Genomic DNA, 26,121 nt, shown 5'->3' with positions numbered 1-26,121 from the left:
CCGGGGGCCGCAAAGGGGTCGTGTGGGTGTCGCCGGAAGAAGGGGCTGTTTGATTCTCGACGCGGCAGGTGAGCATGGTCGGAGTGTGACGGGCAGGACCGAGGGATTGAGCAGGTAGGTAGGGGCTGGTGAGGGCCGGTTGGTCGGCTGCGCCCAGTCGGTGATGCAAGCGATGAAGGCGATGGGCGTGACGGAATGATGGGAGTTGTCCCGAGGTCAGCCGGGGGATGCGGGATGTGAATGTGATGCGATGCAGGTTGGGGAAAGGGGGGGGGGGTTGCATTTGGGGCCGACATTCTGCAAGGGCTGTCTGGTGCGACCTTGACAGGACAACCGCCAGCCGACGCTCACTCGTGGCTCCAGGCGGGACGGGCATACCGGTCTTGGACTCAACCATGGGGTTTGCCAGACAGCCACAGACGGGGGAAAATTAAAAAAAAAAAAAAAAAGAAAGAAAGAAAAAAAGGGACGGAAAGAGAGAGAGAGAGAGAGAGAGATAAATCATATCGATATCGCCATGCTCCAGACCGAAAATAACCTTCTCACTACCGTAACGCCGCTTTCCCAGCTTTCCTTCCATGCCATGAAACTGGCTCAACGTTGCGTCGCCCTGTTGCGTGTGGCACCCAGCCTCCGCCCCCCCCTGTCTCCGCCTCCTCGTCGCAGTGCTCCGTATCTGCTCCGGCGTCTTCCCGTCTTCTGCCTCCTCGGCTCAGAGAGTGTGCGTGGCCAGTCGGTCGCATTGGGCGGTTGCAGTGGCCGCCATCTCGTGCAAACGCTCTTCTCTCCCGTCACTTCCCCCTGTCGCATATGCAGCCAGCCGAGAGATTCCCCTATTCCCCCTTTCCACCCCTGGCCTCCCGAAACGCTTTGCTCTTGTCGAGACACGTCTCGGTCCTAGTCGACCTTCCAGTGGTCCGGCTCCCCCGTATCCAGGTAGAGCTCGACGCCGTAGAGGGCTATCGTCAACCCGACATTGATCCACCGCCAGGTGCTCCCGCCCACGTCGCCTCCCCGGAGAGTCCAGCCGTCGGGTCCGTCGCTGGTCGAGAAATGTTGCAGCAGCAGGCTCGTGTAAACTGACACCAGGATGGACGGGGAGAACCAGCTCAGGAAGCCGAGCAGCTTGCTGGCAGTCTCCGACTCCTCAAAGCTGGGGTCATCCATGAGCGCCCGGGCCCCCAGATCCCGCACCGACGGGATGATTCTCGTGGCCGAGTAAAAGACAAAGAGCCGGTACGCCAGCGAGATGATGACGGACGGCGTGATTGTCTGAAAGGCTGCGTACAGGAAAGCCAGCGACGAATGCATCGCCGACGGCAGCGAGCCCAGAATGTGCAGCAGCGTCGAGTAGGACGCCATGATGACCGGCGGCAACGGCGGAATCTCGGGCTGCGAGGATGCCTCGTCGGCAACTTCGGACGGCAGGTAATCCGTGAATATCTGATAGACGCAAAGGACGACGTAGGCGAACAGCAATGAGCTCTCGATGGGGTTTCCGCGGCCGCTGCCGATGCCATATGCGCAGAGAAAGGTGGCAGTTGTCATGGTGATTCCGATGAGAGTCGCGTCCAGATTGCTGATCTGCGGGAACTGGGCAACTCGCCAGAGAAAGTAGACTGCGCTTGCAATGATGGAGCCGGAAAAGGCAAGGAGGATGATCTTTGGAAAACGGCAAGTTAGCAAGCTATGGTCCATCAAGAAGCCGTAAGTCGGGCCCGAGATGCGCATCGAGCGACAACAAACAGGGGAAACAAGGGCCGGGAAAAAAAAAAAAAAAAAAAAAAAAAAAAAAAAAAAAGCAGACTACCAACCACCCAAGTGTCACTGCGACCTCTGTTGACGAGCCAGCGCGTCATCTGGCCGGCAGCCTGAATGACAAGCAACGTGCAAAAGCCCTCGAGGAGTTGAAACACGGGTCCGGCGTATCGCAGCATGTTCTCCCAACTGCCCAGCATGACGGTCTCGAGCACGCCGTCCTTGCCAAACAGCCATTCCGTCCAGCTGGTGCTCTTGGAGTGGAAAACCCCGCCCAAGGTCCTCTCCACCCAGTTGGTATTTCCCGCATCGACAGCAAACTGGCTGAGAGCCCAGATGAGCAGCGACGGGATGACGACCCATTGCGAAAGTCGAAGCAGGTTGGCCGTGGTGGAGCCGAGGCGTGACCGCGTCGGACTTGCGATGCGAATGGCCGAGTAGACCAGGTAGAATATAAACAGGGACAAGCTGTACGCCAGACCGCTGTCACGACCGCCGACGTCGAAGGAAACGGGAATGGAGAGGATGATGGTGACGAGGAAGACGGAGCTGAAAACGATGCTGAATAGCCACCACATGGGGACGGCGGATTGGCGGGCGAAAACGCCTTGCCTGCAAACGGGACGTTGAGATGGGAGGGCGATGCCAGGAGTCGAGGTCTCGACCAAGAGCCAGAATTTCGCGTGCCGTGCCGTGCCGTGCCGTGCGGTGCGGTGCGGGTGCGGGTGCGAGCCGTAGCTGTCTGCCCTTTGCTCCTCCCCTCTGCCGCAATGGGCAATGGTGATTTTGTCGTGTCGTGTTTGAGTCGACCTTGCTCGCGCAGAAGTGTTTTGCCGACCGGAACTGCCAAGGTGTCCCACACAAGCTAATGAAGGGAAAACGTAGCTCAGATGGGGTCCGACGGAAACGAGACGGGGGTCCCAACCTAGCAGCGTCTGGTTCGCTCGCGCAATGTCCAGACAGATGTTGGTCAAGGTGCACCCTGGGGGGGGGTTGGTCCCGTGGTGAAGAGGAGGGAAAAGCGAGTAAAATAAAAACGTATGAGCGGCCGGCCGGTCGAGCGCAAGGCCAGGCCTCTTTTTTGGTTTTTTTTTTTTTTTTTTTTTCGGTAATTGTGTGTCTGATGCCAGGCCAGGATGCAACCTGATCCCAAGATATTTCAGGAAGGCCCACCAGCTTTTTTTCCCCCTCTGTGGCCTAGCTCCACGCCATGTGCATGTCTGGAGGCTGGGCTGGCACCCGGAGGTACCTACCTAAGGTACCTTTGGTATCTATCCTACCAGGTAGGAAGGGTGGGTACCTCGACTGCACATGTACTGTACTCCGTCCACCATCGCCCTGTTATCGCAAGAGCACGTGAAAAGTGCAAATACAAGGGAGCCAATCTTGAGCGCACACAGGCAGGCCCTTGTACAGTGTCAAGTTGTCAACTGGTCTTTTATCCCATGGATGACATCTGGAACCTGGAACCTGGCCAAGTACGGACCCCAACGTCGCAGAGTTACCCGGTAGGGGTTGCGTCGCAAACTTGGAAGCTGAACCTGGCACCTGCAGTCTGGAAAACGCAGCTAATTGATCGTCTTTTACGCTGGACTCTGCTTGCAGACATGAACCAGGCGGCTTTTGGTTTTCCCCCAATGCAGAGCGATGGATGGGCCAGGCTTCATGTCATGTTTCCAAGATGGCGGACTCACCTCGGCCTGCAGGTCTCACCAGGGGTTGTTGCATTTCTCTCGCCGACGTTGAGAACCAGAACTTGCAGTACTCACTCCGTGATAAACACGCAGTACTAATGGCCGCTCCACACAGCCAAGCAGTTGACCGGCAAATAAAAAGAAAAGAAAAACAACTACACTGAGCCCGCATGCTTACCCGCATGCCTCGCCACTCGGCAGGCCCAGAGAGCTTCATGAACGCCATGACGTGCTGCAATGGTTCCTTTAGCAGCAGACACCTCCCCAGACGTCGAGTTTATAGAAAAATGACGTGCCTTTTCTTATGTATCCGGTCCGCATCGCATCGCCGGAAGCACAACACGAGGACAAAACAGCAGCTAGCCTGACCTCGCTATCATACCATGTCGGACAAGCCCCGACCGGAATCCGCGTCAGGTCCTCGTGAGTCTCGCCCCGGCCGTGTCCGTCATCCCTCGCCCTCGCCGGTGCGACCTTGGTCCCTGACTCGTCCGCGTTGAGTCCTCTCCGACATGAGCTCGCCGCTCGACAGCTGGCTGCTCGACAGCTGGTTCGGCTTCATCTTCTGGGGTGTCGCCTTCTTTCGCATGCGCAGCGCAGACGACAAGGTCGGCAGGGCGCGAAACCCCGCCGGCGACGGCTGTCGGGTCGCCCTCAACGTCGTCATCATCCTCACGGGGCTCTTCCTCCTCACGGTTGGAACGTATGCCAGCGTGCAGGGCATCATGGATTCCTTTCGGGCTGGAGAGGTAGGCGGCGTTTTCTCGAGCCAGAGCAACGCGGTGTAAGGAGAATTCATTCATTTTGGAGAAAATACAAGTCAAGATGGGGAAACTTAACCATTTGTAGAGAAATTGCAAGTCCAACATGTAGAAAAAGATGCGATCCGATGTGCGATCCGATGGGGGCCAAGCCAAAGGTCTCTGATGTGACGGCATGTTGTGGCTCCTGGCCCTGGAAAGGACGACATTCGCAAACTTGGAGCTGAGACTTTTTGCAGATAGTTATGTATGTTGCAAAGAGAGAGCAGCAAACGCTGTAGCGCTCCTTGACACAGGCCGGAAACTGCATGTCATGTCTTTTCCTGCCTGCCAGCTGTGCTGATAGTTGACTCCAGTCGGCTTTATTTCGACTGGAAGCCCACTTGGCGCATGCAGACGCCCAGAAGCGCCAGGCGCCACCCTTGGCCTCGCATGCCCCTAAGGCCCCTCGTCCGTTCAGCGTTCAGCCCGTGGGCCAACTAACTAGCTCCAGGCGGGAGGGATGTTTCTACGTACCGCACCTATGTAGATGTCCCTCCAACCATCTCATCCAGCAACCAAAGAAGAGGGTCCATGCCAGTACTCGACAAAAGATTGCCACTCGCTCAAGGCTGCTACTACCCTGCTGATGGAGCAGGGATCGCAGCATTGAACCAGACCCTCTGCTGCATCCACTCCCCCGGGGCCCCAACCAGACAACCTCCCTCCTCGCATCTTGCGCCTTGCCACGTTCCCGGACCTCAGGCCATCCCGGAACCTCAAACCGCGAGCAACGAAAAGAAAACGACGCCATCTTTTCAAGCCGAGAATCGCTCTCCGTGGCAGCGTCCCGCGCCGGTCCTCCCTCTTTCTCAACCTGCCTCGTTGTGTTTTCCTCCGCCCTCCCTATCCGACTCCCCTGAACGATTTTGTACTCCTCCTTCAAAACCGCCATTCGCCTCGACACGCGCCGACTCAGAAACGCCTCGACGGCAGCCCCCGTCGCCATGTCGCCCAACGGCTCCGCCGCCGCCGCCGCCGCCGAGCCGCCAGACAAGCAGCTGCCCGCGGCAGACACGCAACCTGCCAGCCCGAAACACGACTTCCTCTGGACGTACACCGAAGAGCCGCACCGAACTCGACGGCTGGCCATTATCAAGGCCCACCCAGAGGTAACGGCCGAGGCGGGCGCCCAACCAACGAGTTGTTTCCGCCCGGGGGGGGGGGAAAGGGGGGGGCAAGGCGCAGATTTCTCCAGTGACGCCTGGACGCTGACGACTCGCAGATCACCAAGCTGTGTGGCCCCGAGCCGCTGACCAAGTACGTGGTCCTCGGCGTGGTAGCTCTCCAGGTCGCGCTGGCGTGCCTGCTCCGGTCGACGCCCTTCTGGTCCCTCAAGTTCTGGGCCGTGGCCTACGTCGTGGGCGCCACCGCGAACCAGAACCTGTTCCTGGCCATCCACGAGATCTCGCACAACCTGGCCTTCAGGAGCGCCCTGGCCAACCGGCTGTTTGCCATTGTGGCCAACCTGCCCATTGGCGTCCCCTACAGCGCCGCCTTTCGCGTACGTCGAGAACCCGAGAACCCGAGCGCCCGGGCCCCCTCCTCCTCCTCCTCCTCCTCCTCCTCCTCCTCGAGCCTCCCCCTCCGTCCCCTCCGTCCAGAGCCCGCAGCTGACCGTGGGGAGGGAAAACAAACCACAGCCGTACCATCTCACCCACCACAAGTCCCTAGGCGTGGATGGCCTCGACACGGACCTGCCCACCGCCGTGGAAGCCTTCTTCCTCGACTCCATCCTCGGCAAGGCCTTCTTCTGCACCTTCCAGATCTTCTTCTACGCCCTGCGCCCCATGGTCGTGTACCGCATCCCCTTCTCGTGGGTGCACCTCGTCAACATGGCCGCCCAGCTGGGCTTCGACGCCCTCGTCCTCCGCCACGCCTCCTGCAGCGGCCTCCTCTACCTGCTCCTGTCGTCCTTCCTGGCGGGCAGCCTGCACCCGCTCGCGGGCCACTTCATCGCCGAGCACTACGTGTACGAGACGGTCACGCCGACGCAGCGCGACCCCGCCAACTTGGCCCCCCTCCCGGAGACCTTCTCCTACTACGGACCCCTCAACTGGCTCACCTACAACGTCGGCCTGCACAACGAGCACCACGACTTCCCCGCCGTGCCCTGGACCAGGCTCCCCGCCGTGCACGAGACGGCCAAGGAGTTCTACGAGCCGCTCCCCCGGCACGAGAGCTGGGTGTACGCCATCTGGCGCTTCGTCTGGGACGACTCCGTCGGCCTGAACTGCCGCGTCAAGCGCAAGAACGGCGGCCGGCTGGTCGGCGGCCCCGTCAACTGGAAGGAGTCCGAGGTCCAGGCTTAGACGTGCCTGTCTTTGTCTGGGGAGCTACCAAGAGTCCTTGCCTGATCCTGTCCGGCCAGCCGAGTCGGGTTTCCCCCCCCCCTCCCCCCCCCCTCCGCAGACGCCTAATCACAGTATTCTGTTCTGTCCATCTCCATCCCCCCCCCTCCACCCTTTTTTTTTTATGTCATGTTTTCTGGGCAGCTCATAATTAGTGGGTTTTTGATCAGAGGTGCTTCACCAGGCGTTGGAATAAGTTGAAACTGTGCTGCACACGAGGATGCATTAGCAGAGGCTACGGCGGAATGTCACATTGATGCCCGGCGTGTACAGAGCAAAGGAGCCACTTGAGAGCCACTTTTGAGCACACGTCCTCTCGAAACTCCCTCCGGTTTTTATTCATCACTTTCTTTTCACAAAAGCCATGCCATCATACCTGCACGGAAAAGCCAAAAGGGGTTTGAGAGCGAAACCTTGCGCCTTTTAAAGCCATACGAGACAAGAAACAAAGGAAATTTCCTCAAGGGCAAATCGTAGAAGCTCGCAGCTGGTACAACGCACGGTGCAAATGCCGCAAAGGGCAGCTATTCAGCATCGCCCGACGTTGCAGCCTCGCCGTGAAAAGCCTTGTAATTAAAATTACCCACTCACTATGCGCTGCTTCGCACCTTCCTTTTACCACCTTTCCACCGCCGTTGCTTGGAGCCGTCATCCGTGCTGGTTCGTTCGGATTCCTTTTGGTTGCGCTCTGCCGTGTCCCATCCTCTGCACCGTGTAGCAAAGGTTTTGATCGTTCGTCAGGTGACCCCTATCCAAAGTCCTGTGTGCAGGGTCAAATTTCTTTGTCAAGAGGAATGCCCGTTGGGCGAATACTTGGCTTCTGCGGGACGGCAAGAGACTGTCTGCCGTGAAAAAAGAGTTTCTCTGCGTGCTGGCCAAGGATGTCAAAACAGGTCCACGTTAGCCTGCACCCAGTCGTCCCGCGAGCAAGATTGCGCGTTCCCCAATTGTTAGAAAAAGAAGTAGGCGAGGAGGAAGCTCAGTAGACACAGCAGGGCGACGATTGGGACCGCCACACCCTCCGGTTGCTGCTTAACAGCCTGAGGGGCGTCACCACCCGCGGGTCGCTTCTCGTCGCCGGATGAGCTCTTGACGTTTCGTTGGCGCAATCCGCCGTCCTTGAGGTTCAGCAGCTGCGCCTCCGCTTGTGCAAGCTTCGCTTTCAACTCCTCGTATGTCAACTGCGCAGTCTCAGAGACAGCTGCGGCAGCCTGCGCTATGACGGAGTTTGGCTGTCCAGATTTCTCGTCGGCGGCATCAGCGGCGGCATCAGCGGCGTCATCGTAGGTGTATGGGGGAGGGTCGGAGAGCGGCGTCAAGTTGGAGCGGCCGCCGGGCGTGGAGAACGGTCGAGGGGCCTCGGGAGTTTCGGCAACCTTGAGCGCAGAATAGAATTCAAACATCAGCAACAGGTACTTTTTCTTTTTTCTTGTCGGGGTAGATTCTGGAACAGGGAACAGTGAGGGGGGAGCGCACTCCGTTGACAGAAGAGGCTTTGCTAGGCGTCGACAAAGGTCCTGATGGTGGGCTGGTGCTTTGGGCAGCCTCGCCGCTGGCAGCAAGCCAGTTGACGCGGATCTTGCGCTCCGTGAGCTGCGACTTGTCTGCAGACTCCAGCACAGATGCAATGCTGGCAAAGTCTTGGTCCGAGTTGATTGGAGCGCACTGAACGAGGAACTTGTCGCGACACTTGGCATCCAGGGGAGGGTCCTGTTTCATAGCCTGGAGGAGGACTACCGAACCTGTCAATTACGGCGCATGGGGGGGAGCACGGGACCTGGACTGTTTGCATGCGAGGTGACGATGCTGGGTGCGTACCTGCGACGTCGAAAGAGTGCCCGGGCTCGATGCGACCGGCATTGGGTCGAACGCAGTATTGCTTGGGGGCAGTGGTTTTGACCTGTCAAGAGCAGAAATCAGCATCTCGCACTGCACATGTCTGCACATGTTGGAGGCTCTGCGTCATGGTGCGAAGCGAGCAACCGCTGACACGTACCTTGAATGCTACGGGGGTGCTGCTTGTGTTTCGAATCGTGAGTGTTCGCGCAACCTCAATGGTAAGTGGGCCTGCCAGGTAAGACGTTTGAGTCCCGTGATGAAATGGAACGAGCTGGGCTGGGCGGCTTGGGGAGACATGATCGGTGTCTACATACGAGCAAAGTTGAGCTCCAGAGGCAAAATATCGACAGTCATGATGGGTAGTAAAAGCCTGGCTGCGCGACAGCAAGTATCGATGTACTGAGGTAGGAAGATTGGAGAAGGCTTAGGGTGAGCAACCGGTTGCCGTTGGACGGGATGGCGGTCGAGATTTGAGGACACGACCGAATCCTTGGGTCCCTAGTCTTCTTATGTCAGTCGGGAGAGCTTCCCTGGCCCAGATAAACGAACGGGGGGCACTGCGAAGCCGCCTGGTGACCAAAACGGGGAAAGCTTACTCAAAGATACAAAGAGACCTGGAAAGCGAGAAGCCTGGGATCTGGGATCCAGGAGTTGGAGCAAGGCTGCAAAAGGCGAGCGAGACGGCCGACGGTGGAAAAAAGAGATGCTGATTGGTTTGTAGTTTACGACATACTTTTGTGACCACTGACGACAAGATGTGCGGGTTGCCAGGATGCCGTGCTGGCTTCAAGCCGTCCTGCTCTCTGGCTGGGGGGCAGCAAAGATACATGAACCTAGGTACCTTAGGTACTTGTTAGCCTCGGCGCTAGCCCAGAGTTGAGCCACGTCCGGTACCTACCTAGGTACGGAGTACACATTGACTGCTGGGTACAGACTGCAAACCCAAGGTACTATACTATATAGCACAGGGCCGCTCGAACAGGCGACCCTTGCTCTTCACGTGCGACACCACTTGGCGGCTTCTCGTCTCTTTCAGCTATACAACTCCCTCACTGTCTTGAATGAATCATGTCGACCTGCTGGACAAGGCCGATAGATACATGTAGTCTCTGCCATTGATACCGACAGGTGGCGCGGCACAGCACTGCAGCACAGTACTGCAGCACAGGGTGGGTGGTGGGCATGGCCCACCTGAGCGAGGCCAAAAGGGGCGTCAGCACTCAGCACTTGGCGACACAGAAGAGAGTCAGCACCCAAGTCCTTGTGCGATTTTCGCCTCCAAGTCTTCGCCACCATGCATCATCAATTGCTGCATCTTGTGGTGTGATTCAAGCCGTTACGCTTGGGGCAATGGATTGCATTTCGGCAATACTAGGTCCCCTGTACTCTTAGCCTCTCGTTAGTACCGCACAAAACCAAGTTGCGCGGATCCCACCACCGTGCTGGTTGACTTGACCAGCTGCGCAGCGGCCGAGGCAGCTGCAAGCGACTAAATGACGTCTGGTGTCATCCCCGAGGCTGCCACGGCATCAAGTTTCCACTGCGGACTTTGAAACGCCTGCTTAAACAGAACAACAGCTGCAGCCCTGGTTTTCCCATTCTACAGAACCAAACGAGCAGACAGGCCTCGCCAAATCGAGCCCACCTCTGTGCTCAAGAGCATTCGTTGCATCGTCGCATGAGGGAGTGAATGGCTTTGACCCCACTACAGGGCAAGTCGACGGGTTGTTTGTTGTCACCGATCTAATTAGCGTGCCTGTTCTTGCTACCCCTCCAAGCGCAAAGTGCTCGGGTAGGTAGGTACATACCTAGTCAGCCTCACACCTCAACACCCCCAGCCAGTTCGAAACCCCGTCATAAAAACGGCTTCCGCAGATATGCCTTCCGATCTCGAGACCCTCGCCGAAATGGGCTTTGAGAAGGCCCGGGCCGAAATTGCCGTGAAAAAAAGCGGTGGGCGTAAGTGCCAGCTCCGGGCAACGGCTCCCCCAAACCGATCCGCTGTTGGTGCGTCTCGGTGACTTGGATGGCTGACGTCGAGTGACCAGTGCAAGGAGCTTTGCAATGGCTGGAGGATAACCAAGACAAGTCCCTGGACGAAATTCAAGAAGCCGAGGCAAGCCAAGCGCATGGTGACCAAGATGACGAGGATGCCGAAACCAAGGCCAAGATTGCAGAGCTCGAGACGGGCCAGGCCCGGTCTCTGGTCTGCAACGAGTGTGGCAAGAAGTTCCGCACTCGCGACCTGGCTACATATCATGCCACCAAAACGTTTGTTTCCCGTTTTCCGTAGCGGCAAATAACAGAACAATGCTGTCCGGAGATTGATCTGACGCGGACTGCATGTTTACACAGGGAACATGCCGACTTTTCAGAGTCGACAGAAGAGATTGCTCCTCTGACCGAGGCGGAAAAGAAGGCAAAGTTGGAGGAGCTACGTGAACGTCTCAAGGCTAAGCGAACTGCTCAATCCGTTCAAGACAAGGAAGATGCCAACAGAAACGAAGTGAGTTTGGAAAGAAACACGCACGCAGACAACGAGTAAATAAAATAAAGCGAAAAAACAGAAAAGGAAAAAAGAAAGCGAAGGGAGAGGGAGAGGGAGAGGGAGAGGGAGAGAGAAGAGGGCTCTGCTTCATCCACTTTGACTAACACCAAATTGTAGCGGATCCGGCAAAAGTCGACGAGGGAAAGCCAAGACGCCAAAGAAGAGCTCGCTCGCAAGGAGCAAATCAAGGAAGCTGCTCGTAAACGCCAGGAGAAAGCAGACGACATCGAGGCCAAAAAACGCATCAAGGCCAAGATCGAGGCTGACAAGGCGGAGCGGCGTCGCAAGGCTGAAGAAGCCAAGGCGGCAAGGGAAGGCAGAGCGCCAGAGGCAGACGCATCCGCTTCGGCTCCTGCAGCGGCCGCAGCGGCCGCTGCCGCCCCGAAACCAAGGGCTGAGCACGGCCAGGCAAAGCTGAGGCTTCAAACGCCCAGCGGGAACCTGGTCAAGACTCTGCCTGCGGAGACGACGTTGTTTGAGGTGGCTCAGCAGATACAGCAGGAGACGGGGCTCATGGTGTCAAGCTTTGCGACCACGTTCCCCAGGCAAGTGTTCCAGGGCGACATGGACATGTCCAAGACGTTGAAGGAAGCAGGCTTAGTGCCGTCCTCTGTATTGATTGTCAAGTAGATGGTGTATGCCTAGATGGGAGCAGGGTCTGGGGCAAGAGGATGGCGTTCTGGACACGGCATATTTTACGAGTCAACGGGTCGATGTTTCTAGAGGACATGCATAAAAGCTGTCGATATCGGTACAAGGAGAATGCATATGTGCTCTGAAGCGTGCACAACGCCCAGCAGAGTAGCCTTGCGCTGGCGTCCATGTCCCAGCCGTTTTGCGCAGATCCTTCTCCGATTCATCCCAGTGGGCGTCGTATTTCGGTTGCAGTTTTTTGCTTCTTTTTGCTGGCATACTTTTGGCCAATGGCAATCTCGACGCATCAACGGGCAAGCGACAGGTCGGGGGCAATAAGACAGTCATTCCCAAAAGCCTTTATTTGACCAGCACACTCGGAGGGGCCTTTTTGTAGCTCCCCACTTCCCACATTCAAAACTCCGGTTGTCTTTCTTTTTTTTTTTTCGCAGTTGGTCCTTTTTTTTTTCACTTTGCATTCAGTCATACTAATCGTATATGAAAGAAGCTACCTCCGTCCAAGGTCGCAGCGAAACAGGAAATGTGCGCCCCAACCTCCATCCTGTATGATCGATTGATTTGTGAACCCCGAAGCCATGCAGTTGGAAGTACAAAAAGAAGCAAGAAAACAGTCGTCGCGGTATTTCGTTTAGTCGAACAGACCGAAACCCATATCCTCGTCGGACTCCTCCTTCTCTGTAGTAAATCGTCAGCAGCTGATCTTCATCCACGGGGGGAAACGAGAGGGGAAGCATGGTCAAGACAATCTACTCCACAGGGAGACGGCGCGTCTTGGGGTTTCTTCCGGGGGTCAGGGTGGACGTACCCTCCTCCTTCTCCTCCTCTGCGGGGGCGGCGTCACCGCCGGCGGCAGCACCACCAGCAGCAGCGGGGGCGGCAGCACCGCCGCCAGAGCCGACGTTCACAAGCAAGTCCTTGATGTCCTTGCCCTCCAGAGCCTGCGTCGCATCACTTGGTCAGCCAAGAGTCGAGAGTGGGCAATGCGAGGGGGAGCGTTGTGCATGCTCGGTTTTTCTCCTTTCCCCGTCGTACCTTGGCGAAGATGGAGGTCCAGATTGGCTCGACATCTTGGATGCCGGCGGCCTTGATCAGGGCCTGCAGCTTGTCGGACTACAAACGAGAAGAAACGTCAGCGCCATGGTCACATTTGCTTCCGGGTCAGAATCCAGTTGTTCCATGGTGGTTTCCCCAGCGCTGAGCAACGAAGAGCAACGCTTCGGCGCACATGTGCAGTGTTGAATCCCTCGGCGTCTCTCTCGTAAATCGATTGGGCTATCCCCCCTCCCTTCTTTCCTTGCGCCCCCCCCCCCCCCCCCTTCCCCCCAAGCAGAATAGAAGGGTGGTTTAGAAGCTGGCTGCGGCTCGATGATGCTCATCGGTCGTCGGTTCTTGACTTACGGTGATGTCAACGCCCTCGTCGGCGAGAATCAGGGCCGCGTAGGACGAAGCGAGCTCAGCGTTGGAGGACATTGTGTCTGGGATTTGTCGTGGTGGATTGTGGATGAACGACGGACGACAGGTCTGCAGCGAGGTCTGGGTGCGTGTAGTGCGATTATCACCGGGACGGGGCTGGAGCACAGAAAATTGCCCTGGACGAATATGCCGGGCTGAAGGGCTTCAAGACCTAATCTAGGTGGGGCGCTTTGGTTTTTGCCGAGAAAACTGTGGGAGGGGACAAACGGCGCTGATGATTGGCTGAGATATGTGGCCAACCATCTCGCTGGAGAGGGAAGGCCCTTGCGATCCGAAGTGCAGCCGGGTGGCAAAGCTTATGCATTTCTTTGCGGTTAAGCATGACGAGACCGACATTATTTGTACTATGTACGGAGTAGTCGGCTCTTGTCTGCGAAAGGGGGAGCAATTGATGGACGGATTAGGCTTGCCGGGTTCTGTTCCATGGAAGACGTCAGGCAGCCATTCTCTGCATCCCAGGCTCCTTCTACGCGTCCGCAGGGTCTCACCACCTTAAACAGGTAGGTACGGATCATGGAGGCTTCAAACAAGAGGTGACGCAACAACCGTTTCGAAGGACAGGTATTGTGGCTGTTGGACCTCCCAAAACTAGATCCGACTTGAGTCATTCGAGGAAAATGCTTCCGCTGAGCTGCAGACGCCTTGAGACGAACACGTCCTGCCAGGTGATTGTCGCCGCGATCCTTTTGATCGGCTCAGCTCGATGCGCTCATTCGTCTCGTTTGTCCCGTCATCCATGGGCCAGCAGTGACGTGCTTGCCGCTCGACAATGCCTTCCAGTTGCTAATGTGCCCTTTTGCCAAGCCTGCAGTCGGGACTTGGGACCCCATGAACCAACCCCGTTGCGCGGTCCCAGGAACGATTGCCAACCTTTTCCAGACGATCCGTCGGACTCGCGTGGTCGGCACACTCGGGACTCAGCTTCCAGCTTCCCATCTTCCATTGTCGTCCGTCAACTTCGCTTCCGGATTAGTCCCGTCCCGTCCTTAATCAACTCCCCGCGCGCCACTCGCCCCAATCTTCTTGTTGGTGTTGGAACGAACCTGTCAGCGTAAGTCCGTAATCTCCACGGAGGCCCTGGACTTGCCCACGTTGCACATTGCCACAAGACCTCGTGTCGCATCCGTCATCGTAAACCGAGCTCGATAGTCCGACGCAGTAGTCCGACGCAGGAAAGCGTCTGGTTAGCTTTTGCGATAAAAAGCCCCCTCCATTTGCAGCCCCCGACAAGACGTCATTCTTCCACCCTCGCCCGCCAACGTGTGCGACAAAAGCGCAACGGACTTGGAAGAATGGACACACCATCAGTACCCGCGCCACGGGATCTCCGGGAACAGGCCATCTTGGCTCGCCTCTCCATCATCCGGAACAAGCTCCTGCTGCTCAAGCAAGACCGAAGTACCTATATCCGCAGCCAGGACGTGATTCCTCTTTACGACCAAACCATCGAGCAGGTCAAGGAGCTCAACGACGTTCGCGTCGAGACTGGCAACCATGAAGAGAATAGGTGTATGCGCAAACCCCCCTTCCACCCTGACAGTGCGATCATGATGAAGAAACAAGGGGTTCGGGGGGGGAAAAAAAAAGAGAAGAAAACAAAAAAAAAAAAAATAACTAACCACCGCATCAGTGGACAAGGTGTTGGAGAGCTGCTTCCAACTGCTTTCGCTCTTCTATCTCACCATCGGGCGAAACAACGAGGCGCCGGCTGCGTATTCACTTACATCCACCATCAAGCGACTGTTGGACCATCTCACCGAGGCAAGCCTCTACTCCGCCAAGGATCTGGAAAGCATCAAGTCCACGCTAGAAGAGACGGCAAAGGCCATCAGCTCGGCGCAAAAGACTGACGAGTCCGAAGCCAAGCACTCGCCATACCTTTTGACCCTCTTGGCGAAACGAGTGGCCCTGTGTCAGGGAATGCTGGAAAACTTGCGCAAACGTCTCGGAGGCATTGGCAGCCCTCTTCTTTCGATTCACGAAAAGTTGATTTCCATACTGCGACAGATTTCGTTTGCCAACACGAAATCCAAGGTAAAGTTTATCCGCCGAGGGAATATCCCCACTTGAATCCTGAGAGAAGAAATTGTAGTAACCAAAGCCAACCCCCCCCCTCTGCTGAGTTGCAGTTCTCGGCAAGCGAGGTTCAAAAATTGAAGAATCAGCTACTCGAGGTTGGGGAAAGACGCAAGAATGGAAAATTCGCGTGTGCAGATGGTAGCATTCCTCCGGGAGAGGCGGAGATCCGCGAGCTATACGAGCGATGCGTCCAGTGGTCCGATATAGTGCTGGAGAGGTAGGCGCGCATAACACCTTGTCGTAACAGTTCTGCTGGGGAGGGCCGGGGGGCCTGAGCAGCTGACGCTTTTTTTTTTTGGTTGTGCAGAAAAGGAAATGTGCAGGATCAGTGGCGGCCGACTTACGACATTCTCGTGGGCATCCGAAACGACTTGGAGAAGCTGTCGTTGACGCAGGCTTGGTCGCTGCGCGAAACCGACTTGTACGACTTCCAGCGGCAGCTGGACAAGATCGACGAGAGCAGGCAGAACGGCAACTTTTACGATTCGCAGGGGCGGCCGGCGGACTTGTGGACGCAGCGCACGATGCTCTACCTGATCCGCCGAAGCTACGCGTACATCTACTCATTCATGCTGTCCTCGGAGCCAGTATCCGAGGCTCTGCTGCCCACGTACAAGCAGCTGCAGACCCTGAAGCGATGTCTCATTGAAGTCAAGAAGAACGGAGGCGTGACGTCGGTGCGGGAGTTGTATCCGTACAGCATGAAGGTGAGTGGGCGGGCCGGTTCACAGTCCTCGATTGCTGCGCTGCGTTTCTGACTGACAAGACGCCAGCTCAATTCGCTGGACAACATGCGAGTGGACGGCAAATTCGTCGTCAACGGCGACGTCCCGGAAGGTCAAGGCAGTGTCAGCGAGCTCTTGGCAGAATGCTTCGACCTGATTTACGAACTGCGCGTACAGGCTGAGGAAGGGAGCAACGAGGAGGAGTGAGCTAGCCGACGGGAGAACAGGCACGCGGCGCTTCTTCTTTTTTAGTCTGGTCAAGTGAACAAGCAAGACTCTGACATGCACAGCTGTCGATCCGGGTCTGCGATTGTATCGGTGCGTACTGCAACAAGCACGGCGGGGTTTACAATCATGAGAAAGCTTCCGAGCAGAAGGATCAACGTACGAAACTCGGCAAGGCTACCTCGGCAGTGGGGAGAGATGTTGCACTGTTACGCCAAGCAATGCGAGCTCCATCATCGAAGCTGCGCACAAAGAAGTCAGTGCTTCAATATATATCGAGGCACCTGAAAGGTTTACGTTGCATCAACCCAGCCGTTCCTGTCGCAGCATGCGTCGATGAGATGACTGCGAAACGGTTCTACAGGTCTGTGTACCAAAGTCTTGCATGTTTCAGCTTGACCAGACTGTTGCAGAAGGTCGTTTGATGCCATGGGCTGTTGGCGAGATTTGGGTCTGGTTCATGTAGGGAATAGGTTCTAGTGCTCGGTGGTTTTCCGTCTCTGTAGGGTTGGGGCGTTTTGCCGTTGCTTGTTCATCACGGCGTTGTATCCTAGGACGGGTTTCTGTTTCTGTTTCTGTTTCTGTTTCTACAAGTTTCATCAACTCCAGCAACGGGTAGTGTTGCTGATGGCGAGGCAATCGCAAAGAAGGCAGGGGGGGGAGGACTGCATAATTCGGGGATATGTTTTCTTCTTCATTTCATTTCCCGTTTGCTTGATATTACAGATTCTCGACCGGCCGGCCCCTTGGCCCGAGCAGCCGACGCTGCAGGCAGACCGGGCTCCCGCCGCTGATGTTACCCCCTTGCATGCTGCATCCGTCAAATTCACGGGGCTCTAAAGGCGCACAGAAAAGGGTAGATTTGCGCCTGCGTCGCTTAGTCTCATTTGGCACATGAAGCTTCCCACCCTCCCCCCCCCCCCCCCCCCGACCGACGAGGCATGCCACGCTCACCTTTTCGATATCCCAGACGCCAGACGCCGAGTACACGTCCTGCTTGAGCAGCTCCAGCACCTGCTCCTTGGTCTCGGCGCGGAATACGACGGTGCTGCCCATGAAGTCAAAGGTCGCCGGGTCGTCCCCCTCGGGGAAGCTGTTGAGCAGAGCGCCTTTTGCAACCCGCGCGCGCCATCCCCCAACCCCCGCCCCAGAGCCGACCTTGTCAGCGAGCGCCTAGCGAGCCCCCGTGTGCGAGCGGGGATCGGGACGTACCTCCCATTTTGACGACGCCGGACTCGGTGAGCGGCGTGATGTTTTTGAGGTGAGCCCTGGGGCCGGGGCGGGTCAGCTGTCCGCAGACGTCGGGGCGGGGGCGGGTGGTCGCTGGGGAGGCTCCAACGTACGGTCTTACTTGGAGCCGCTTGGCGGTTGCGCCGGGCTTGTCGGGGATGATGACGAGGAACTCGCGGGTGCTGGGGGCAGAGGCCATTGTGCGTGCGGAGAGGGTGGTGCGAGGACGGGATGGGCGGCGTCTGGGCAGGCGTGCGAGGGCGGAGACGACGGGCAGGCGGGCGGCCATGGCTGACGACTGTGATGTGTATATATAGGTATTGTAAATACATATGTGTGGTTGAGGGAGGGGACTGGCAGGAGCGTGGGAGGGCGGTGCGCGTGGTGGGGGGGCTGCAGCGGCGATCTGAAACTGGAAGGAGGCACAGCGGTTGCCGCTCGGGTTGCAGCGAAATGCGGCGGGTGGGTGCCGCCCGGCCACTGCTGGCTGCAGACGTGTCAATCAATGCATACTATACTGTACGGAGTACGGAGTATGTGCCAGCCCAAAGAGGCGCGCTCCGCTTATGCAGAGGCCGACGAGACGTGTTTGTTTGTACGGAGTTGCGCGGACACGCGTGGTTGCTCAGCAGGCGCAGGGGGGACGGACTTGTCTCGGATTACCTGAGGGCAGGTACCAGGTACCAGACATGCGCACCGTATCGATACGAGGTACCCGCTGAGTCTGGGTCGGTACCAGGTAGACCAAGGGGCCTAGGGGTAGCACACGCGGTTGACGATGGCCGCTTTCTCTGGAAAGCTGGATGGGGTTTGGAGGCGGGCATCAAGGAACGATTACTCCGTGCAGAAAAGAACAAGAACAAGAAGAAGCGACGGACGCGACGTTCCTGGTACCTGCCAGGTACTCGAGAGCCAAGGTACTCGCACGGAGCAAATGGCGGGGTCAATGTCAATTAGAAGCCTGGAAGCTTGAAAACATCAGCGGTCGCAAGAGTGACGTACCCTTGTCCGCTGTCCACTGTCCACTGTCCACTGTCCACTGTCCACTGTCCACTGGAGTCTGGCCCGTGGAGGGACTGAAAGGGTCTGGTGGACTGACACTGACAGACAAGTCGACAGAGTACTCCGTACGGAGCGCGAGCAAGAGTGACGCAGAGTGTTTCAAGGCAGCAGAAGCTCGTTTCAGACCAAATCCAATCACCCGACTCCACCACCTCCGGCAAGGCCCGCCGACATGTACGTACTGTACGGAGTACATACCACCACCATGCCTCGCCAGTTGCCAACCAGACATCCCCACCATCGCCCAGGCATCGTCCATTCTTCCCAGCCTCTCGCTCGACCTTCATTGACACCAAACCAACCCCCCATCTCCCCCCTCAACCGCCGGTTGAATCCGCCTCGCCATCCCCATCCCCACGCCCATCCTCCTGACGCCGTCCCGTCCCGCATCCACGGCCCTCTCGCTCGGTACATGGTTACGTACATGATTGCCGGACGAATCCCTCCGTCATGGCCGAGGTGGACCAACTGCCCACCTTTGGCGCTGAGTTGAAGGTGAGCAGCAGCAGGCTGGCCGTCACTGCTAGCCTTCACCACATGGCCGTCTCCGAACCCGCCTCGGCTCAGAATGTGGTGTCCCGACTTGATCGAGAGCCTGGCTAACGTCCAGCCATAGGATGGGTTCAAGCCAGCGAGCGCCTGGGTAGGCCATGGCATCGGCTGGCTCGAGGATATCCAGCAGTTTTACCGAGAACGGTCCCTCATTGAGAAAGAATACAGCGCCAAGCTCAGTGCCTTGGCAAAGAAGTACTTTGAAAAGAAGAACAAAAAGGCCTCCCCGTTGAGTGTTGGTGATACCCCGAGCATGACGCCTGGCTCGTTGGAAAGGTACGGAAGCTGGTGTTGCACAACCGAAACATGAATGAATGAGGGCCCAAGTTTTCTCGCTAACGTGGCATCACTGCTCTTCTCTCTTCCCTCTTCCTCCTTTCCTTTTTTCTTTTTTTTCCTTTTTTTTTTCTTTCCCCACCCAAAAGTGCCTCACTGACAACGTGGTCTACCCAACTGACTACTCTCGAGTCTCGCGCCGCAGAGCACGACAAATACGCCAGTCTCCTCGTCTCGCAGGTGGCCGAACCCCTAAAACACCACGGCGCACGCTTCGAAGAGCTTCGCAAGAAGCACGCGGAATACGCGGACAAGCTCGCCGCCGAGCGCGACTCGTCGTACGGCGACCTCCGCAAAGTCAAGGCAAAGTACGACGCCGTGTGCCAGGAAGTGGAAACGCGGCGCAAAAAGTCGGAATCGCACTACGACAAGGCCAAAGCCCAGAGCGCCTACCAGCAGCAAATCTGCGAGATGAACAATGTCAAAAACAGCTACCTCGTTGCCATCAACGTCACCAACAAGCTCAAGGAAAAGTACTACCACGAGTACGTCCCCGAGCTCATGAACAGCCTGCAGCATCTGAGCGAGTTCAAGACGTCCAAGCTGAACGGGCTCTGGGCGCTGGCGAGCCAGCTCGAGGGGAGCATGCTGCGGGATAGCCAGGCCATGGTGGAGCACCTGGGCCACGAGGTGACGAGAAACTTGCCGCACCTCGACTCCGTCATGTACATGCGGCACAACATGGGCACCTTCCAGGAGCCCCCCGACAAGGAGTTCGAGCCCAGCCCGGTGTGGCACGACGACGCCGCCATGGTGGTGGACGAGACGGCCAAGATTTACCTGCGAAACGTGCTCAGCAAGTCCAAGTCGCAGCTGGGGGAGCTGCGGCGCGAGGTGGACAAGAAGCGACGAGACGTCGACTCGGCCAAGACGTTGCAGCGGCGGGCTCGAGCCGGATCCGAAGCCAAGGACCAGTTCGAGGCGGCGCGCTCGTTGCTCGCCATGCAGGAAGACCTGCACTCGCTGGACCGCCAACGGCTGACGGCCGAGGTCGAGACGGGCACCATCACGGCCGTCGTCGGCGACGTCACCCTGGGGGCCAAGAACCACAACTTCAAGAGCCAAATGTTCAAGATACCCACAAACTGCGACCTGTGCGGGGAGCGCATCTGGGGCCTGAGCGCCAAAGGCTTCGACTGCAGGGACTGCGGCTACACGTGCCACGGCAAATGCGAGATGAAGGTGCCGGCCGACTGCCCCGGCGAGCAGACCAAGGAAGAGCGGAAGAAGCTCAAGGCCGAGCGCCAGGAAGCCGCCAACCGGCTGGTCGCGCCAAGCCCGGCCGCGCCGGCCCACGTCGCGGACACCCCCCCCGACCTGTCGAGGTCAAACACCATGACGTCGCTCAGCCTGCACTCGGCGAGGAGGTCCGTGTCTGGGCCTGGACCGGGAATCGCCGGCGACTCGGACGCGGGCGACTCGCCGTCAGCAGCCAAACCCGCGACGAGCACCCGCAAAAGAATGGCAGCTCCGCCACCGGCAGCCTACATCAGCGAGATGCCGGGCGGCGGCGGGCTCGACGGAAGCGCCGACGCGGAGGACATGAAGAGAGGCAGGATGCTGTACGCGTTTGACGCCAACGGCGACGGAGAGCTGTCGGTTGCCGAAGGCAAGGAAGTGATTTTGCTAGAGCCCGATGGTACGTCCGCCCCCTTTTTTTTTTATCTTCTTCTTTTTCCTGATTTCTCTTCATCATCTCCTTTTTTTCCTTCCTCCTCTTTCTTCTTCTTCGTTGTCTCCCCTCTATCCTACTTTGCTGACAAGAACCAACCAGACGGCTCCGGCTGGGTCAAGGTCCGCGCCGGCCACAAAGAGGGCGTCGTGCCGGCCACATACGTCGACCTGAGCACCTCTCCAGCCTGCGCGCCCGCCCGCCCCGAGTCGACCTACTCCAACTCGACGGCGTCTTCCGCAGCACCGTCGGCAGGCGCGGCGGGCAAGAAGAAGGGCCCGGCGGTGGCGCCCCGGCGCGGCGCCAAGAAACTCAAGTACGTGGAGGCGCTGTACGAGTACGCGGCGCAGAGCGCCGACGAGCACTCCATGGCCGAGGGCGAGCGTTTTCTCCTCGTCAGGGCGGACCCGGGCGACGGGTGGGTGGAGGTGGAAAAGGCGGGCGTGACGGGCAGCGTGCCAGCCTCGTACGTGCAGGCCGTGTAGGCGAGGGTGCCCGAGGGCGGCAGACCCCGTCGAGCCGTACCCGGATGCAGACCGCCTAGGCCGAGCTTCAACGGCGATCGCACCACGCCAGGCCCGGCGCGGACTTGCCGCCGCGCCTCCTCTTGCGACAATCTCCATTTCACAGAACACCCAAAAAAGGCCTCCAGACCCCCCCCGGGGTCCGTCTCGCGCCGAACGCCAAGGCAGGCGAGACCACCTCGGCTGCCCCCGGGCTGCAGACGGTCCCATGGCGGGCTGACGAGCAGCCAGGCTTCGGGCCTGCATGGACACTGTCTTACGGGAGCGCCTTGGCTTTGCCTGCGTGGCTGCGGCGCGCCGGTGCGGATGCAGAGTGCGCATGACGATGTAGTCAGCTCTAGGAGGCTTAGCTTAGCTACCTAGGTACCTAATGCGGCGCGTTTCGCCGTGCGTCGCTTCGGTCTAGCGCTTGCCGGCTGGATGTGCGAGATGACCCTGCGGGGTTTGGTGAATCCCTCCTTGTCGCGGGACGCGCTCGTTTGGCCAATGTCCCTGGCGTTGTTGCCAGGCGCCCTTGTGCTATAGAGTCCGCCCTTCTGCGGCAGCTAGAACGTCGTTGCCGCGTGGTTAAATCTGTCCTTGTGGGTACATTGTTGGATGCATTGTTGGAGCTGTCCGTGTGGGTATGTCGGTTAGATGTTGTTGAATTCTACCCTTGTCGGTGTACTAGGTGATGCCTCGCCGGTTTATCATTAAATGCCTCTTATTATTATTATTATTATTATTAATAACATCGGGCAGACACCCTTGTTATCGCAACGTCCTCCTTGGCGTTGTTATTACCAGGTCCTCGCCATTATTACAAGTCCACCGCCCTCCTCGTCATCATGTTCGTTAAATGGCCTTGGTATTGTCAGGCAGACGCCCTCGTCGTCGCCAAGTGTCCTCCTCGGCGTCATCATTGGCCAGGTTCCCTTGCTGCCATGTCAGCTTCAACGCCCCCTCGTGGTCATCATAAACGCCCTCGCTGTTACGTCGTTGAATTCTGTCCTTGTCGGTACATCGGTTGGACGCCTGCCGGATTGTCGTTGAATTGCCTCCTCATCGCGATTATCGGACGGACGACCCTCGCATCATTGGCAACCGTCTTGGGCGTTGTCGGCTTCCCTTGCTGTTAGTGTTAGTCGAATTCCCTCCCGTGGTTGCCAGGCAAAAAAAAGCGCCCTTGCCATTAGCGCATCAACTCTGCCGTTGTGCCTCCGTGCCCGGATCGTTGTTCAATTCCAAGTCCCCCCTTGTTGTCATAGGGCAAACACCCTGCTCGTCGTCATCATCGGCAACCGTCCCCGCCGTCATCGCCAAGTTCCCGGCCCCCCTTGGCGGCGTTGGCGTCAGCCGCCGGGGCTTTGGATGCTCCAGCGCGAGGTGGCCGAAGAGACTGCGACAGCGTGCCAAATGCGTGGCTTGTAAAGGATTAAACGGTTATCGGAGTAAAGAGACAAAAGGTGACTTGAGAGCAAGATTAAATGGTCAAGGAAGTAGAGATTAGGCGTGATTTAAAGAGCAAGATTAAACGGGTTTAAGAGGTAAAGATACGAATGGTGACTTTAAGAGCAAGATTAAATGGTCCAGGAAGTATAGACACGAATAGTGACTTTAAAGAGCAAGAGTAAACGGTTAAAGGAGTAAAGAGATTATTCGTGATTCAAAGAGCAAGGTTAACGGGTTTAAGAAGCATAGAGACGGACCATGACTGTAAAAAGCAAGTTTCGGTCAAGGAATCAACGTTGAACAGACATATCATGACTTCAAAGAGCATGATTCAACGGGTTAAAAGATGGATAATGCTGCACCCCAAACGCCAGGCTCACATCCCGCGAATGTGGAATGCCGCAGATTAGGCTGTCATTGACGACGGAGCGAAAAGACTCGCGGCCCACGGGCTACTTATACAAGGCTCGCCCGAGACACAAGGCTGCAATGCAATCAGTGAACCAGGATGCACACGGCCAACCTGAAGCACAGCCTTCGCTCGACCCAGTGAACCAGGCCCTCAGCACGACGGCGCAGCGGCAAACTCCATCACGGCAGACGAGCTCCCGACAAGCACTGCATTCAACTACACCTAAACCAGGACATCCCATGGTCCCAAACCCAGCGCACCGACACGCCTTGGATGATGGGGGGAAAGAGCAACAGCGCGGGGATCACGCCGTCTGGCAATGGTAGAAGCACCGTCGCCTTCGGGGCTCGCCGTCCATCTCGCCTCGTTGCACAAGGTATAAATACCGGGGTATCGTGACGTTTGAAAAATCGAACAATGATGCAAAATAAACGATGATGTTAAAGGATACATCAAGGGGAGCGTGTACTGCTTCAGCAGTGTGTGTGCATGATTGAAAGGCCCTTGGCAGCCATGCGGCACGCACACGGGACCAGCAGGCAAGGCTCAGCCGCCCGCGGCTTCTCACGCCCGGCGAGTCCCAGCCCAGGCAGGCAACTTGCCGAAACCACGCTGTCGGGCCTCTCGTCGGGCTGCCCCGTCCTCGAACTCGCCCAACGGGCCGTCGGGCAGCTTCGTGCTCGGTGGGTTGCCAAACACGCGGAGCAGGACCGCCATGGCCAACGCGCTGGCGATGCTCAGGCACAGTATGCCAATCATGGTGAGATTGCTCTTGCGGAACTGACGGGGCCCCTTGGCGGCATCCTCCGGCCAGCCCGTGTACAAGGCGTAGGTTGTCGTGATGCTGCCTAGATTGCCCAGCCCAGACACCAGGGCTGTGGCGGCGGCAACGCCAACCTCTCCGTGCCGCCGCTGGAAAATCTCGGAGCTCCAAGCCATGCAAATGGGCACGGTGGGACCGAGGCCGAAGCCGACCATGAGGAGGCCGCCGTATCGGGCCCAGCCGTTCCCAAGGGCAAACGTTGTCGTGAGCAGGCCGGCAATCTGGATGCAGACTGCTCCGGCAAAGAAGAATGCGCGCAGGTGGTGGAAGCGATCCGACAGAGGGGTGACGATGACAATGGCAATGAGGTCCATCTGGGGAGAAGAGTTTAGTTTGGATGGATGGAACAAAAAGGCAAAAGGGAGCAAGTGAAAAGAAGAGTGAACTGGCCCCCGCAGAGCTGATACCTACAATCCAGATGGGCGCGAAAAGCAAGCTGACTGTTATGGCGCTTGCTTTCGGCTGAATGGCAGCAATGATGACGGATCCGTACAGTTGAGTCCCGATGCCGACACCGACGACCCCAAAGTACATGAGGGTCAGCGGCCAGAGTCGCCAGTCCAAAAGCACACGGCCTAGATCCTTCAGGGTCCAGCGTCTCGGGTGGTACACTCTTGCGAGGTCGTGGTAGTGGACAACGGCATCTTGTCCCGTCAGAGCCTCGGGGGTTCGTGGCATCCAGTTCAGCCACGTTGACGGTTCCCTCATCTGCCCGGGAGCCAAAGGTCTTTCGGGCAGCCACCAGAACAAGGCGGTGCCGAGGGCAATGCCGACGAGGCCATAGATCAGGAACATCCAGCGGAAACCCTCGAGGCCACCGACGCCATCCATCAGCTGGAACCCGGCTGAAACCAAGCCGACAACAGCGGCGGAAACCTGCGAGGCGGTAAAGTACATGCCGATGCGCTTGCCCGTTCTGGACGGCGGATAGAAAAGAGTCAGGTAAAAAGCCATGCCGGGCCACATTCCCGCAATCACCATTCCCAACAGGAACCGCAGGAGCTTTAGGCTCCAGGCACTGTCGACGGCTGCGAAACAGGCTCCGACGAGACCAGTGGTCAAGACGATGCGTGCCATCCATGCTCGTGGGCTCACCCTGGCCATGATCAAGTTTGACGGGACGTCGAAAATGACGTACGAGACGTAGAACAGTGCCAAAGCGGTAGACGTATCTTTGGCTGTCAAGTGCAGGACCGACACAAGGTCATGCTTCTCCCGCACGTTCATTGTCTGAGCGATTCCAATGTTGGAGCGGATGGCAGAGCACAGAAAGTAGAGCAGCCAGAATGCTGACCAGATCAGTTAGCAAGCCACGTCTCGAAATTCCGGGACCTTCACCCACGTGGAATGATTCTGCAGTCGAGTTTCCTGCCCGGATCAATGTTAGCATTCGCCAATACTACCCTGTCCGCGTTCGGAGACTTGGAGAAGCAGTGCGGAATGGAACAGAAAACGAACTTGTACACCCGCTCTACAGTTTCAGCATCGTAGTCATAATTCTCCGGCTCAGCTTGTTTCTGGCCATTGCTATTCTGCGCGTCGTCTCCGACATCTTCAACGGCCATGAGGGCTGCCAGCCGGTTTGGCCCGATTGGATTGATGACCCGAAGAGCGAAGAGGGGTGTGGACGGTGATGGACGGTGATGAGCGCGCCGAGAATAAATAGATAAAGATGGCCAAGACGTTTGCTGGGCGCGAGGGAGCTGGCGGACGAGGCAGCGTTTATGATTGTGCAAAAATTCTGGGTTTGCCAAGCTGCACGGCGTACTCCGTAGATTGGGATGGAGATTTGCTGCTATGGCGCCGGTGGGTCTTGCCCGAGTTGCACCAGAACCTGAGCGGAGAACTTTGGATTGTAGATTGACGCGGATAGCCATGGCTTCCATGTGTCTCAAGCTCGAATGAGCCTTGCAGTCTCTCGATAAGTGCGCTC

At 57.6% G+C, this 26,121-nt stretch overlaps 11 protein-coding genes across 11 annotated transcripts; 6 read left to right on the top strand and 5 right to left on the bottom strand.

The window, feature by feature from the left end:
• Positions 1-897: 897 nt before the first annotated feature.
• UV8b_07579 (uncharacterized protein) lies at positions 898-2,336 on the bottom strand (the record flags this gene model as incomplete). Its single annotated transcript, XM_043145076.1, has 2 exons — positions 898-1,662; positions 1,815-2,336. The coding sequence occupies 2 exons, from the start codon at positions 2,334-2,336 to the stop codon at positions 898-900; spliced, it is 1,287 nt and encodes a 428-aa protein (XP_043001011.1).
• Positions 2,337-3,835: 1,499 nt separating this feature from the next.
• On the top strand, positions 3,836-4,240 carry UV8b_07578 (uncharacterized protein; the record flags this gene model as incomplete). The annotated part of the gene is made up of 2 exons (XM_043145075.1): positions 3,836-3,875; positions 3,954-4,240. 2 exons carry the CDS (start codon positions 3,836-3,838, stop codon positions 4,238-4,240), a joined length of 327 nt encoding a protein of 108 aa, XP_043001010.1.
• Positions 4,241-5,199: 959 nt separating this feature from the next.
• UV8b_07577 (uncharacterized protein) lies at positions 5,200-6,564 on the top strand (the record flags this gene model as incomplete). The annotated part of the gene is made up of 3 exons (XM_043145074.1): positions 5,200-5,364; positions 5,478-5,756; positions 5,896-6,564. The coding sequence occupies 3 exons, from the start codon at positions 5,200-5,202 to the stop codon at positions 6,562-6,564; spliced, it is 1,113 nt and encodes a 370-aa protein (XP_043001009.1).
• A 403-nt stretch (positions 6,565-6,967) lies between these two features.
• UV8b_07576 (uncharacterized protein) lies at positions 6,968-7,454 on the top strand (the record flags this gene model as incomplete). The annotated part of the gene is made up of 2 exons (XM_043145073.1): positions 6,968-7,001; positions 7,069-7,454. The coding sequence occupies 2 exons, from the start codon at positions 6,968-6,970 to the stop codon at positions 7,452-7,454; spliced, it is 420 nt and encodes a 139-aa protein (XP_043001008.1).
• Positions 7,455-7,553: 99 nt separating this feature from the next.
• Positions 7,554-8,796, bottom strand: UV8b_07575 (uncharacterized protein; the record flags this gene model as incomplete). The annotated part of the gene is made up of 5 exons (XM_043145072.1): positions 7,554-7,979; positions 8,080-8,336; positions 8,422-8,503; positions 8,600-8,670; positions 8,757-8,796. 5 exons carry the CDS (start codon positions 8,794-8,796, stop codon positions 7,554-7,556), a joined length of 876 nt encoding a protein of 291 aa, XP_043001007.1.
• Positions 8,797-10,319: 1,523 nt separating this feature from the next.
• Positions 10,320-11,620, top strand: UV8b_07574 (uncharacterized protein; the record flags this gene model as incomplete). Its single annotated transcript, XM_043145071.1, has 4 exons — positions 10,320-10,401; positions 10,491-10,713; positions 10,798-10,948; positions 11,108-11,620. 4 exons carry the CDS (start codon positions 10,320-10,322, stop codon positions 11,618-11,620), a joined length of 969 nt encoding a protein of 322 aa, XP_043001006.1.
• A 652-nt stretch (positions 11,621-12,272) lies between these two features.
• Positions 12,273-13,114, bottom strand: UV8b_07573 (uncharacterized protein; the record flags this gene model as incomplete). Its single annotated transcript, XM_043145070.1, has 4 exons — positions 12,273-12,319; positions 12,450-12,582; positions 12,677-12,754; positions 13,043-13,114. The coding sequence occupies 4 exons, from the start codon at positions 13,112-13,114 to the stop codon at positions 12,273-12,275; spliced, it is 330 nt and encodes a 109-aa protein (XP_043001005.1).
• Positions 13,115-14,409: 1,295 nt separating this feature from the next.
• UV8b_07572 (uncharacterized protein) lies at positions 14,410-16,128 on the top strand (the record flags this gene model as incomplete). Its single annotated transcript, XM_043145069.1, has 5 exons — positions 14,410-14,626; positions 14,748-15,151; positions 15,247-15,413; positions 15,504-15,903; positions 15,970-16,128. The coding sequence occupies 5 exons, from the start codon at positions 14,410-14,412 to the stop codon at positions 16,126-16,128; spliced, it is 1,347 nt and encodes a 448-aa protein (XP_043001004.1).
• An 844-nt stretch (positions 16,129-16,972) lies between these two features.
• Positions 16,973-17,665, bottom strand: UV8b_07571 (uncharacterized protein; the record flags this gene model as incomplete). The annotated part of the gene is made up of 4 exons (XM_043145068.1): positions 16,973-17,014; positions 17,101-17,255; positions 17,359-17,414; positions 17,490-17,665. The coding sequence occupies 4 exons, from the start codon at positions 17,663-17,665 to the stop codon at positions 16,973-16,975; spliced, it is 429 nt and encodes a 142-aa protein (XP_043001003.1).
• A 1,223-nt stretch (positions 17,666-18,888) lies between these two features.
• UV8b_07570 (uncharacterized protein) lies at positions 18,889-21,483 on the top strand (the record flags this gene model as incomplete). The annotated part of the gene is made up of 4 exons (XM_043145067.1): positions 18,889-18,933; positions 19,055-19,266; positions 19,416-20,965; positions 21,101-21,483. The coding sequence occupies 4 exons, from the start codon at positions 18,889-18,891 to the stop codon at positions 21,481-21,483; spliced, it is 2,190 nt and encodes a 729-aa protein (XP_043001002.1).
• A 2,446-nt stretch (positions 21,484-23,929) lies between these two features.
• On the bottom strand, positions 23,930-25,753 carry UV8b_07569 (uncharacterized protein; the record flags this gene model as incomplete). Its single annotated transcript, XM_043145066.1, has 4 exons — positions 23,930-24,502; positions 24,600-25,477; positions 25,531-25,556; positions 25,647-25,753. The coding sequence occupies 4 exons, from the start codon at positions 25,751-25,753 to the stop codon at positions 23,930-23,932; spliced, it is 1,584 nt and encodes a 527-aa protein (XP_043001001.1).
• Positions 25,754-26,121: the final 368 nt, after the last annotated feature.

The sequence above is a fragment of the Ustilaginoidea virens genome, chromosome 6 (genome assembly GCF_000687475.1).
Source record: "Ustilaginoidea virens chromosome 6, complete sequence".
Taxonomy (NCBI): Eukaryota; Fungi; Ascomycota; class Sordariomycetes; order Hypocreales; family Clavicipitaceae; genus Ustilaginoidea; species Ustilaginoidea virens.
The sequence above is the reverse complement of the archived record's forward strand: the minus strand, read 5'-3'. Positions and strand labels throughout refer to the sequence as shown.